Genomic DNA, 12,500 nt, shown 5'->3' with positions numbered 1-12,500 from the left:
TATCTATATATATATATATTAGTAATTATATACAGTACATACATAGAGTAATTATATACAGTGTGTATCTATATATATATATATATATATATAGTAATTATATACAGTGTATCTCTCTCTCTCTCTCTCTCTATATATATATATATATTAGTAATTATATACAGTGTATCTATATATATATATATATATATTAGTAATTATATACAGTACATACATATACATATTAAACGTGAATCAGGGATTTTCTCCAGGGAAGTTGTCGACATTCTGTAAAGAAATCCGAGCCGAGAGACAGAGAGACAGACACAGAGACTAAGACACACAGACACAGAGACCGACAAACACTGAGACACACACAGACAGACGCTGAGAGACAGATGCTGAGACTAAGACACACTGAGACAGAGACACAGAGACAGACACACTGAGACAGACACAGAGACACGCTGACACACTGAGACAGACACACAGACTCTGCTCTTACCTGCTTTCCTTCGCTCTCTCTGTGTGATGGCAGGAATGAGAAAAGCCTCTGAAGGAGGGACGAACAAACAAACAAGAGAAAGGAAAAATCAACCCTTCAGATTCCTCTCTCCCGCTCCTTCGTCTCTTAAAACCAGAATCGAGAAGCACTTCAAATGATTTATTTCTCAAACTTTATAACCTCCGATCTGTGTCTCAATTCAGCCTCTGTACAGAACTGAGCGCACTCTCTCTCTCTCTCTCCCCTCCCCTCTCCTCTCTCCTCTCTCCTCTCTCTCTCTCCTCTCTCGCTCTCTCTCTCTCTCAGATGGAATGTTATTTTTCCCAAAAGTCCATGTTCTGGAACAGCTAATCTTCCTGACAGGAAATGGAGGAAGAGGCGAGTGGGAGGGAGCAGAGGAGAGGGGAGAGCGAGGAGAGAGGAGAGAGAGAAGAGAGTGAGAGAGAGAGGAGAGAACGAGGAGAGGGGAGAGGGAGAGAGAAGAGAGAACGAGGAGAGGGGAGAGGGAGGAGAGACCGAGGAGAGGGGAGAGGGAGAGAGGAGAGGAGAGAGAGGAGAGAGAGGAGAGAGGAGAGAGGAGAGAGAGAGGAGAGAGAGAGGAGAGAGGAGAGGGGAGAGCGAGGAGAGAGAGGAGAGAGGAGAGACCGAGGAGAGGGGAGAGGGAGAGAGAAGAGAGAATGAGGAGAGGGGAGAGGGAGAGAGGTGAGAGAGGAGAGGAGAGGGAGAGAGGTGAGAGAGGAGAGAGGAGAGGAGAGAGAGGAGAGAGAGGAGAGGAGGAGGGGAGAGAGGAGAGAGGAGAGAGAGAAGAGAACGAGGAGAGGGGAGAGGAGAGATGGAGAGAGGTGAAAGAGGGGAGAGGTAGAGAGAGGAGAGAGAGGTGAGAGCGAGGAGAGGAGTGAGGAGAGAGAGCGAGGAGAGGGAAGAGAAGACAGACAGACAGCCAGCTTCTTGTGCTGCAGTGTGGAACACATACAACAAAATGGAGTAAGATGAGAAGAAAATAAAAGAGGGAATGGGATAAAGAAGGAGGCGGAGAGGAGAGGCCTTATCTGAAGTGGATGTATTATATGGTAGCAGCAGACTGAAGATGATTATTAGTTTATTTAGCAGACACCTTTAAACAAGGCGACTTACAGAGACTCAGAGGGTGTGTGAACTATGCATCAGCTGCAGAGTCACTTACAACTACGTCTCACCCGAAAGACGGAGCACAAGGAGGTGAAGTGATCTGCTCAGGGTCTCACACACACACACACACACACACACAGTGTCACTGATAAGAGAGAGGAGAGACACACACACACACACACAGTGAGTCAGTGGCTGCTGCAGAGTCGCTTCCAATAGGACCTTGCTTGTTTTACGTCTCACCCGAAAGACGGAGCAGAAGTGTCTTGCTCAGGGTCAGAGCTTCCACCTTTCGAAACCAAAGACGATTCTGTGAGAATGAGAGCCTGTCTGAGTAGCTGTAACACAGCGTCCCTCAGCGCGGGCGTCTTGAAGGATCTCTCTTTACTTGAATAACGTGTCGTCTGCATCTGGGATATTTTACATGAAAAAAAAAAAAAAAAAAAATGCCATCTGGGTCGTGTTACTGTGAGAGACTGTGGCGCCCTGCTGCCCTCGTGTGGTTCAATAGAGGAACTGCAGCCGGGCTTTTGAATCATTAAAACCTGCAACCGCACACGCTGCTCAACACTGCCCTCCCGTGTTTACACACAGGTACTGCAGCCGTCAAAATAATATCACTTTATTTCAGCATTGAGTGTTCACTGCCCAGAAAGAGACCAGTTGCTGTTGACTGACCAGTTAGTTTACATTCTCCCCCAGACAGTGGGGCAGATGCAAAGCACTTCTATAATTTAATTTCACACTGCAACACTTAGACTGTTCTCAAACGGATAAGATATAAAGGCTCAACATGAGAGGGAGACGCCCGACAGATTAACCAATAAAAACACTGAGGTAGAGAGAAGAGATGATAGAGGGAGGAGGGAGGGTCTGTCTGTCACAACCACGTGATCAGAGGCCCAGTTTAGTTTCTTTCAGTCATTTGAAAAGGAAACTCATTTCAGACAGATCAGAAACCCACACACACCACTCAAGTCAGACTAAATTCTTTATTTTTTTAAAAATGAAAAACAAAAATCCCAAAACATGAATAAAGCAGCAACAAATTAAATAAAAATGTTCCTTCTTCAGTTCCTTGAAAAACATCCCATTGTAATTTAAATGCAAATCCCTCCCCCAGAAACCTGAAACTGCCGTCTCCTTTAATATAATCTCAAAACACACAAAAAACTAAATTACAGACCATAATAATACCTCCGTTATAAAAACGGAAAGGTCAGGAGAAGCATTCCGTTTCCGTGGAAACTCACAACACAGGAAGTAAAACACACCAATAGGGCAGAACAAGGACGCAGGAAGCAGTTGCCTCCTGAAGTGGGCGGGACGGTTGCCGTGGTGACAGGAGGAGGCGGTGGCGTTGCTGTGGAGACCCGCGGGGGGGAGAGGGGGGGGGGGGGGGAATGCAGCCGGGACTCGCTGGTAATGTTTGATTGACGGGTGAATCTGTTTCTAGCGCATTCTGTACTCGCAGGTCTTGGAAATCTCACAGAGCTGCCCTTTGAAGTCAATATCAACGGAGAAGTCAAGATCACGCTGGAGAGAGGGAGAGGAGAGAGAGGAGAGGAGGAGAGAGAGGGAGGGATTAGTATCCAGATTATAATCATCCTCCCTGCAGTAAACCACAAGCATAGCCTGCTGGATCACACAGCTACAGATCTGCATCACCCAGATTTGAGACAATTTTAAAAACTATGTGAACAAAAACTCTCATTATTTATCACATAATTAAAAACAAACTGCACCAGAAGCCCTCATAACAGTCCAGTCGTATTTCATGTTAGATTTCTGAAACGTCACATTTTTCAATTAAGTGAAGTCTCTGGAAAACTACAAAGCAGTCTGGAATTCAATATGTTAACAAGGGAACATTATTCAGCAGCTTTCATTGGACTCTATGAAGCTGAGGGAGTTCATTCTATATAGAGGGGGTGGAATTCAATATGTTAACAAGGGAACATTATTCAGCAGCTTTCATTGGACTCTATGAAGCTGAGGGAGTTCATGCTCGGTCACTGGGCGGGTTTGAAAGCACTCGTGCTGGTTCCCAGTGCTCCCAGTTGAGCACTCACGTTGTTCTTGGCGTTGGGCTTCATGGAGATGGTTCCCAGGATCTCCTCTCCAGTCTTCACAGTCAGGTAATCATCCAGGTAGAACACAGTCTGCTTCCAGTGAGTGTAGGGAGACTCGGGGCCTGACAGAGAGGGAGGAGAGGATTAACACATCACAGCCTCCCCAAACCTGCCCCTCCCCCAGACACACGCACCTCCCCAAACCTGCCCCTCCCAGACACACGCCTGCCCAAACCTGCCCCCCACAGACACACGCGCCCCCCCAAACCTGCCCCCCCAGACACACGCGCCTCCCCAAACCTGCCCCTCAGGAGGACAGATTCCCCTGGACTGCGACACTGAGGAAACCAACAGTCCTGTTAGGAGAGGGACAGCAGAACCAGCCGCTCAGAACAGAGACCGAGAGAGTCTGCACCTAACTCTAACCAGTCACAGCTACGAGGAGGGGGGTACAGGAGCCACACAGAGAGTCTGCACTGGGACCAGTCACAGCTACGAGGGGAGGGGAGGGGGGGGTACTGGAGCCACAGAGACAGAGACAGAGACAGTCTGCCCTGGGACCAGTCACAGCTACGAGGAGGGGGGTACAGGAGCCACACAGAGAGTCTGCACTGGGACCAGTCACAGCTACGAGGGGAGGAGGGTACTGGAGCCACACAGAGAGTCTGCACTGGGACCAGTCACAGCTACGAGGGGAGGGGGGTTACTGGAGCCACACAGAGAGTCTGCACTGGGACCAGTCACAGCTACGAGGAGGGGGGTTACTGGAGCCACACAGAGAGTCTGCACTGGGACCAGTTACAGCTACGAGGAGGGGGGTACTGGAGCCACACAGAGAGTCTGCACTGGGACCAGTCACAGCTACGGGTACGTGGGGTTGTGTTCATGTTTGTTGTTCAGGTATTTTGGGAAAAATTCATTTTGTCAAGCCAATAAAAGCTTCTTTTAAACCTGAATTGAGGAGAGAGCGAGAGAGACGAATCACTCGATGTTGAAGTACGTGACCAGCGCGCGGGCGGGACGGGGTGCTAGACTGGGAGCTGTGGTTTGTGCGGCACTCACTGGTTGAGAAGCCCGTTCTCTTGTGACAGCGAGTGAACTCGATGTTGAAGCAGGGGACCAGCGCGCGGGCGGGACGGGGTGCTAGACTGGGAGCTGTGGTTTGTGCGGCACTCACTGGTTGAGAAGCCCGTTCTCTTGTGACAGCGAGTGAACTCGATGTTGAAGTACGTGACCAGCGCGCGGGCGGGACGGGGTGCTAGACTGGGAGCTGTGGTTTGTGCTGCACTCACTGGTTGAGAAGCCCGTTCTCTTGTGACAGCGAGTGAACTCGATGTTGAAGTACGTGACCAGCGCGTGGGTGTAGTCGTTCCTCTTCACTTGCAGGCAGAACGGAGAGGAGAAGGAGAGATCCTCAATCTTCACTGTGTAGATATCAACTTCCTGAAAGAGGGAACGAGAGAGAGAGAGAGAGAGAGAGAGAGAGAGAGAGAGAGAGAGAGATCAACACTCAGCCTCTTCTGGTTTGGAGTTTCTGATCCAGTGAAGTTCTGGGTGACGAAGGCATTAAAACGTTTCTCTGCTAACTTGACTTTCTCTCTCAGTCTCTTCTGGTTTGGAGTTTCTGATCCAGTGAAGTTCTGGGTGACGAAGGCATTAAAACGTTTCTCTGCTAACTTGACTTTCTCTCTCAGTCTCTTCTGGTTTGGAGTTTCTGATCCAGTGAGGTTCTGGATGATGAAGGCATTAAAACGTTTCTCTGCTAACTTGACTTTCTCTCTCAGTCTCTTCTGGTTTGGAGTTTCTGATCCAGTGAAGTTCTGGATGACGAAGGCATTAAAACGTTTCTCTGCTAACTTGACTCTTGGTCTCTTGCGGTTCTGCCTCAGAGCCCCCCCCCCCCCCGCTTCTCTCTCTCTCCGTTCCTCACCTTGATCAGACAGGCGCTCGACACCAGCTGCTTGGGGTCCACGACATCCACCAGCGGCTCCTTGATGGCAACCTCTTTAATACAAGACATGTCAAACCCGTAGACATTCTCCCACCCTGAGAGAGAGAGAGAGAGAGAGAGAGAGAGAGAAATGAAGCAATTACCATAAAACACAGGAAGATCGTTAGTGAGATTTCAGCTGGTAGGAACACAAATTAAACTGGAAGTCCAGGGAGTACGAGTGTGTGACTCTGCTCTTTTGTATTGTGTGTAATGTGTGTATGGTGTGGTGTTTTGTATTGTGTGTAGTGTATTTGTGTGTGTGTATGGTGTGGTGTTTTGTATGGTGTGTGTATTTCAGCCCCTCGCTGCACTCAGTGGATTTTGTAGTGTGTGTGTGTGTGTGTGTGTGTGTGTGTATGGTGTGGTGTTTTGTATGGTGTGTGTATTTCAGCCCCTGGGGGTCTCGCTGCACGCACAGTGGATTTTGTATTGTGTGTAGTGTGTGTATGGTGTGGTGTGTGTATGGCGTGGTGTTTTGTAGTGTGTGTAGTGTATTTGTGTGTGTGTGTATGGTGTGGTGTTTTGTATGGTGTGTGTATTTCAGCCCCTGGGGGTCTCGCTGCACTCAGTGGATTTTGTATTGTGTGTAGTGTGTGTATGGTGTGGTGTTTTGTATGGTGTGTGTATTTCAGCCCCTCGCTGCACTCACAGTGGATTTTGTATTGTGTGTATTTGTGTGTGTGTGTTGTGTAGTGTGTATGTTGTGTGTATTTCAGCCCCTCGCTGCACTCACAGTGGATTTTGTATTGTGTGTGTAGTGTATTTGTGTGTGTGTGTGTTGTGTAGTGTGTATGTTGTGTGTATTTCAGCCCCTGGGGGCCTCGCTGCACTCAGTGGATTTTGTATTGTGTGTAGTGTGTGTATGGTGTGGTGTTTTGTATGGTGTGTGTATTTCAGCCCCTCGCTGCACTCAGTGGATTTTGTATTGTGTGTATTTGTGTGTGTGTGTTGTGTAGTGTGTATGGTGTGTGTATTTCAGCCCCTCGCTGCACTCACAGTGGATTTTGTATTGTGTGTAGTGTGTGTATGGTGTGGTGTTTTGTATGGTGTGTGTATTTCAGCCCCTCGCTGCACTCACAGTGGATTTTGTATTGTGTGTATTTGTGTGTGTGTGTTGTGTAGTGTGTGTGGTGTGTGTATTTCAGCCCCTCGCTGCACTCACAGTGGATTTTGTACTCTTTGTATTGTCGGTCTTCGATGGCCGTCACGTACAGAGTCGCTCTGTCGGGGAAAATCAGACCATCTGGTTTCTGTGAGAACAGAAATGGGGTTAGACTCTTAAACCAGACAGCCCCGCCCCCTCCCCACAGACCCCGCCCCCTCCCCCAGACCCCGCCCCCTCCAGGCCCCGCCCCTCACCAGCCACTTGTCCCGGGCGTAGATGACAGTGTTGAGCATGGACTCGTAGAACAGACAGTATCCCATCCACTCGGAGATGATGATATCCACCTTCTCCACCGGCAGAGTGACCTCCTCCACCTTCCCCTTGATTATAGACACGACTGCAGAGAGCGAGAGAGAGAGAGAGCGAGAGCGAGAGCGAGAGCGAGAGCGAGAGCGAGAGAGAGGAGAGCGGAGAGAGCGGAGAGAGATTAATACAAGACCCAGATTACACACACAAGTTCCTAATAAATCGTCCAGCCCTGCAGCTCACACACCATCTGAACACTCACTGTGATCCAGTTTGCTGGTCAGGGTTAGCGCACACACACACACTCACTGTGATCCAGTTTGCTGGTCAGGGTTAGCGCACACACACACACTCACTGTGATCCAGTTTGCTGGTCAGGGTTAGCGCACACACACTCACTGTGATCCAGTTTGCTGGTCAGGGTTAGCGCACGCACACACACTCACTGTGATCCAGTTTGCTGGTCAGGGTTAGCGCACACACACTCACACACACACTCACTGTGATCCAGTTTGCTGGTCAGGGTTAGCGCACGCACACACACTCACTGTGATCCAGTTTGCTGGTCAGGGTTAGCACACGCACACACACTCACACACACACTCACTGTGATCCAGTTTGCTGGTCAGGGTTAGCGCGCGCGCACACACACACACACACACACACTATCTGAACACACTCACTGTGATCCAGTTTGCTGGTCAGGGTTAGCGCGCACACACACACACTATCTGAACACACTCACTGTGATCCAGTTTGCTGGTCAGGGTTAGCGCACGCACACACACTCACACACACTCACTGTGATCCAGTTTGCTGGTCAGGGTTAGCGCACACACACACACACACTATCTGAACACTCACTGTGATCCAGTTTGCTGGTCAGGGTTAGCGCGCGCACACACACACTCACTGTGATCCAGTTTGCTGGTCAGGGTTAGCGCGCACACACACACACTCACTGTGATCCAGTTTGCTGGTCAGGGTTAGCGCACACACACACACACACACACACACACACACACACACACACTCACTGTGATCCAGTTTGCTGGTCAGGGTTAGCGCACACACACACACACACACACACACACTCACTGTGATCCAGTTTGCTGGTCAGGGTTAGCGCGCGCACACACACACTCACTGTGATCCAGTTTGCTGGTCAGGGTTAGCGCGCGCACACACACACTCACTGTGATCCAGTTTGCTGGTCAGGGTTAGCGCACACACACACACACACACACACTCACTGTGATCCAGTTTGCTGGTCAGGGTTAGCGCGCACACACACACTGACACACACACACACACACACACACACTCACTGTGATCCAGTTTGTTGGCCTTGACGATTTTCACAGCGTAGTCAGAAATACTGGAACACTCGATCTGAAAGAGAAAAAGAAAAACTACAATAAATCAAAACGTAAAAAAGAGCATTGCAGCCAGATATGAAATCCCGCAGAGAGACACGGCAGCATGGACACAGCCCGGCCTCTCCCTCTCCCTCTCCTCACCCCAATCACTTTCTTGGCTCCTGCTTTGGCAGCGAACATGCACAGGATCCCCGTCCCGCTGCCCACGTCCAGGACCACCTTGTCCTTGAACAGATGCTTGTTGTGGAACATGGAGTTCCTGTAGGTCAGCGTCCGGACCTCGTCCTTCAGCATCTCCTGAGAGAGAGAGAGAGAGAGAGAGAGAGAGAGAGAGAGAGAGAGAGAGAGAGAGAGAGAGAGAGAGAGAGAGAGAGAGACACGCAGTTAATACATGGTAATATAACCCCAGCCTCGTCCTTCAGCATCTCCTGAGAGAGCGAGCGAGAGCGAGAGAGTTAATAGTGAAGTCTCTGGAAAACTACACAGCGACGTGGAATTCAATATGTTAGCAAGGGAACATTATTCAGCAGCTTTCATTGGACTCTATGAAGCTGAGGGAGTTCATTCTATATAGAGGGGGTGGAATTCAATATGTTAGCAAGGGAACATTATTCAGCAGCTTTCATTGGACTATGAAGCTGAGGGAGTTCATTCTATATAGAGGGTGTGGAATTCAATATGTTAACAAGGGAACATTATTCAGCAGCTTTCATTGGACTCTATGAAGCTGAGGGAGTTCATTCTATATAGAGATGATGGAATTCAATATGTTAACAAGGGAACATTATTCAGCAGCTTTCACTGGACTCTGAAGAGGAGGGATCATGCTGTAGAGAGGGGGGACGGGTTCAGATGTATTTCGGCTCACCTCGTGGATGCCAAAGTGAGCGTACGAGTCGAAGTAATAATCCTTCGACGTCATCTCCTCCGCTTGAGGCTTCACAGAGCTCTCTGCAGCGCTGCACGCCACCTGCAGGGGGAGACAGAGACACGCATTCATTCAACCAGGACTGAAGCCTGAAAAAAACCCCACTGAATAATCAAATAGAAACACCATCCCAGTCACAGCAAGTATTTGCAGGACTGGCGTACCCTGATCAGATTTAATAAAACATGAGAGACAGAGGAGACACCGCACACCCTCGCTGTAACGAACCTGTCGCGGTCCCAGCCTTTCGTTCGTCAGAATCGAGGGGTTCGTTGGAGAAAGGGCACTCTAAATGAACGAGACTGTGAATGAAACTGGCAGTACACGTACCTGCTCCCCTCCTGTGGTCGGGCTTCGCTTTATCCTGTTTGTTAAGGAATTAAAACGCAGTGCAAAAAGCAAAACAGACGAGATGCTGAACTCTCAAAATCAATCCGACGTGAACCGTTTCAAAAGCGTGCCAAACCTCAATCCAAAACACGCAAGAACCCCCAAAATCAACCCCACAGGACGAGTTCAGACACGGGATTAACCGTTTCATTTTTATTTCTTTAATCAATCAGTTCTGCTTTGCTGCAGGGTTGCTGAACCAGCCAAAAAATTAACCCCAGCGTGCCGGCCGCGCTCCTCTGTTTTCATCGCGACAGTTCCCAGCTTTGCAACAGAGAACGATATTACATACACAGCGCGCGCTGCTTGGAGACCCAAGAGTGACGTCACTGCGGAGGGGGCATCCCCACGCGTACAGACCGGGTCGTTGACAGCGTGTTTATTTCATCTTTCTGGTTTTATTGAATTTGGGGGCCAGGTTCGTTATAATGAAGGTTCCCTATAGCGAGGGTGTGCGGTTACTGTATACAGCGTGTTCATCAACACAAGCGACGTACAATTAGACATTTTCATACCGTTAAATACTGTACAGAGATTTAAAAACTGCTCTCTATCCCGAATCCAACAGCTAAATATTTAACAGAGTTTCTCGTGAATGCAATTTACACAATATGAAGCATATAATGAAGTTTAAAAGCTGTTTTTATAAAAACTGGGTATTTTATTATAATAACATTCCTCGCTTCAGTTTGAACGGGCTATGCCAGCGACCCGCAGCTCCGTGTCGCTTTGGGAAGGAATGAATGAATGACGTCAGAGCACGTTTCGGGAATGAATGAGTGACGTCAGAGCACGTTTCGGGTCGTGAACAAAACAGCAGCGACTCCACGCGTCTCAACGAAACCCACACAAAGAGACAGAAACAAACCCGAACTCGTGTGCGGGGACACGGCGTCCCTGCAAACCCACGCGTTCACAGCGTGCCGGGACCGCGCCGCGGTGTAACAGAGACGGATTGAATCGAGCGCACACACGCGTGGCGCGCTAACACAACGCGGCGCAGTCCTGATAGCGCCGTGGCGCAATCTCACCCACGCCGGTCCACGGGCATGATTAAAAAACACGCGTCGTCAGGGAAAACGCACGTTTTAATAGATTTGAGAGGACTGCTCAAAAGAATATATAACGTGCTGCTCAAATAAAAAATGCGGCAAATTGAGAGACGCACAAAAAAACCAACTCAGACATTTAGGCCTTAGAAAAGAAAAAAAAATCTTACCCAAATATTAACAGCGTTTGATTTTATTATTGTGAAAGGAAATCGCGATGGCAAAGCGAACCTTTATATTATTATTATTATTCGCGTTGATTTAAAAACACTTACGAAATACGACACGCGTTTAAAATTTAGCAAGTCACTCGCAGCCCGTTTATTTCGGCATGAAAACCCAATTTAAAGCCAGTCTCGAGTTTCAAAGCGATAACAATTTATTATTATTATTATTATTATTATTATTATTATTATTATTATTATTATTATTAATTTAAACCGGAGAGGAGCGGTTTGCCGTTCCTATCAGAATCACTACAGCACTCGCATAACGAATTCATTTCATTTAATCGTGTGTTTCGGTCTAAAACCCCGCTATCTTTCGTGTTTGTCGCCTCCGCCCTTCCCCGTCTCTAGAGACGCGTTTTTTGATCACATATTCGTGTTTTTTTTCTCGTCCTATTGAAAGTGCGCGGCTCGTCTCTTACCTCCATCACTGAGCTTTCCGCCATTTCGCGATTCTGCCCGTCCTGTCCTCGAGGCGAGCCGCTCCGAGCTTAAAACCAAACCCGGCGCCGCCCACGACGGGAATCGCTCCTTCTGATAGGACGACGGAGGCCCCCAGACCCCGCCTCCACCGCCCCGAAACACGCCCAGCGAAGGCAATAGAGCGCTGTGATATGATAACGCCACAGAGCACCGCCTCTTAATGTGAATAGGCTACTGTGATTGGATGTAAGGGGGGACGGACGGACTACAGATCCCGCCCTGAAGAAGTCCGGTAACCGCCCACTCCCCCGGCAAGGCGTTTATATGAAACTGCAGCCCTGTGCGCGCCATTTTGGCTCTTATTCTTCAGAGTTTTATTATCAACACCGACCACAGCAGAGCCACAATGGCGCCTGTTTCAACGTGCCTGTGTAAAGCGAGCAGAGGCGTTTCGATGCACACAAAAGGTTTACAGATATTTCGAAACGGTTTACACGTCGCCGCGCTGTGTTGCTGTTATTTATTTACACGACTGAAGAAGTTTTTTTTTTTTTAAAAAAAACAACGTTTTAAACATACTACTAATAATAATTTAAACCTTTTGTGTACATCCGAAAAAAACAAAAACGTTTCGTTTGTTTCAATCCCGAGTGTTGTTAACACGTCGAGTTGAATTAAACTCTCCTCTCTCCTCTCCTTCCTTCCTTCCTCTCTCTCTCCTCTCCTCTCTCTCCTCTCTCCTCTCCTTCCTTCCTTCCTCTCTCTCTCCTCTTCTCCTCTCCTCTCCTCTCTCTCTCCCCTCTCCTTCCTTCCTTCTTCTCTCTCTCCTCTCTCCTCTCTCCTCTCTTCTCTCTCTCCCCTCTCCTTCCTTCCTTTCTCTCTCTCTCCTCTCTCCTCTCTCCTTCCTTCCTTTCTCTCTCTCCCCTCTCCTTCCTTCCTTCTTCTCTCTCTCCTCTCTCCTCTCTTCTCTCTCTCCCCTCTCCTTCCTTCCTTTCTCTCTCTCTCCTCTCCCCTCT

The 12,500-nt window shown here is 48.7% G+C and overlaps 2 protein-coding genes across 4 annotated transcripts in view; both read right to left on the bottom strand.

Moving 5' to 3' along the window:
• The window catches only part of LOC131736385 (tetraspanin-4-like), a 21,186-nt gene that overhangs the window by 3,163 nt on the left and 5,523 nt on the right, over positions 1-12,500 (bottom strand). The window contains exon 2 of one of the 2 annotated variants that reach the window (XM_059021899.1): positions 485-709. The gene's annotated coding sequence lies outside the window, so the exon portion shown is untranslated. Of the gene's footprint in view, positions 1-484; positions 903-12,500 lie in introns of those variants that run through there. The other variant, XM_059021898.1, reaches the window with a different exon arrangement.
• LOC131736384 (protein arginine N-methyltransferase 1) lies at positions 2,591-11,636 on the bottom strand. Of its 2 annotated transcripts, none has more exons than XR_009328104.1 (10): positions 11,484-11,636; positions 9,336-9,437; positions 8,609-8,764; positions 8,417-8,480; positions 7,037-7,179; positions 6,840-6,927; positions 5,615-5,730; positions 4,862-5,127; positions 3,685-3,806; positions 2,591-3,148 (listed from the first exon to the last, which is right to left on the bottom strand). XR_009328104.1 is itself a non-coding variant. In XM_059021897.1 (10 exons), the coding sequence occupies exons 1-10, from the start codon at positions 11,505-11,507 to the stop codon at positions 3,065-3,067; spliced, it is 1,050 nt and encodes a 349-aa protein (XP_058877880.1). In that variant the 5' UTR covers positions 11,508-11,636; the 3' UTR covers positions 2,591-3,064. The 2 variants fall into 2 exon arrangements, 1 of the variants encoding a protein (XP_058877880.1); XM_059021897.1 differs by having other exon boundaries at positions 4,977-5,127.

The sequence above is a fragment of the Acipenser ruthenus genome, unplaced genomic scaffold (genome assembly GCF_902713425.1).
Source record: "Acipenser ruthenus unplaced genomic scaffold, fAciRut3.2 maternal haplotype, whole genome shotgun sequence".
NCBI classification, from domain to species: Eukaryota; Metazoa; Chordata; class Actinopteri; order Acipenseriformes; family Acipenseridae; genus Acipenser; species Acipenser ruthenus.
Note: the sequence above shows the minus strand (reverse complement) of the source record. Positions and strands in the feature narration are given on the sequence as shown.

Excerpts from the sequence above, each read along its gene's own strand:
- LOC131736384 (XM_059021897.1), bottom strand. The coding sequence starts at position 11,507 with ATGGCGGAAAGCTCAGTGATGGAG. Across the intron at positions 8,481-8,608 it reads GAGCCAAGAAAGTGATTGGG|ATCGAGTGTTCCAGTATTTC; the intron begins GTGAGGAGAGGG and ends TTTCTCTTTCAG. Across the intron at positions 3,807-4,976 it reads GAGAACGGGCTTCTCAACCA|GCCCCGAGTCTCCCTACACT; the intron begins GTGAGTGCAGCA and ends CCTCTCTGTCAG.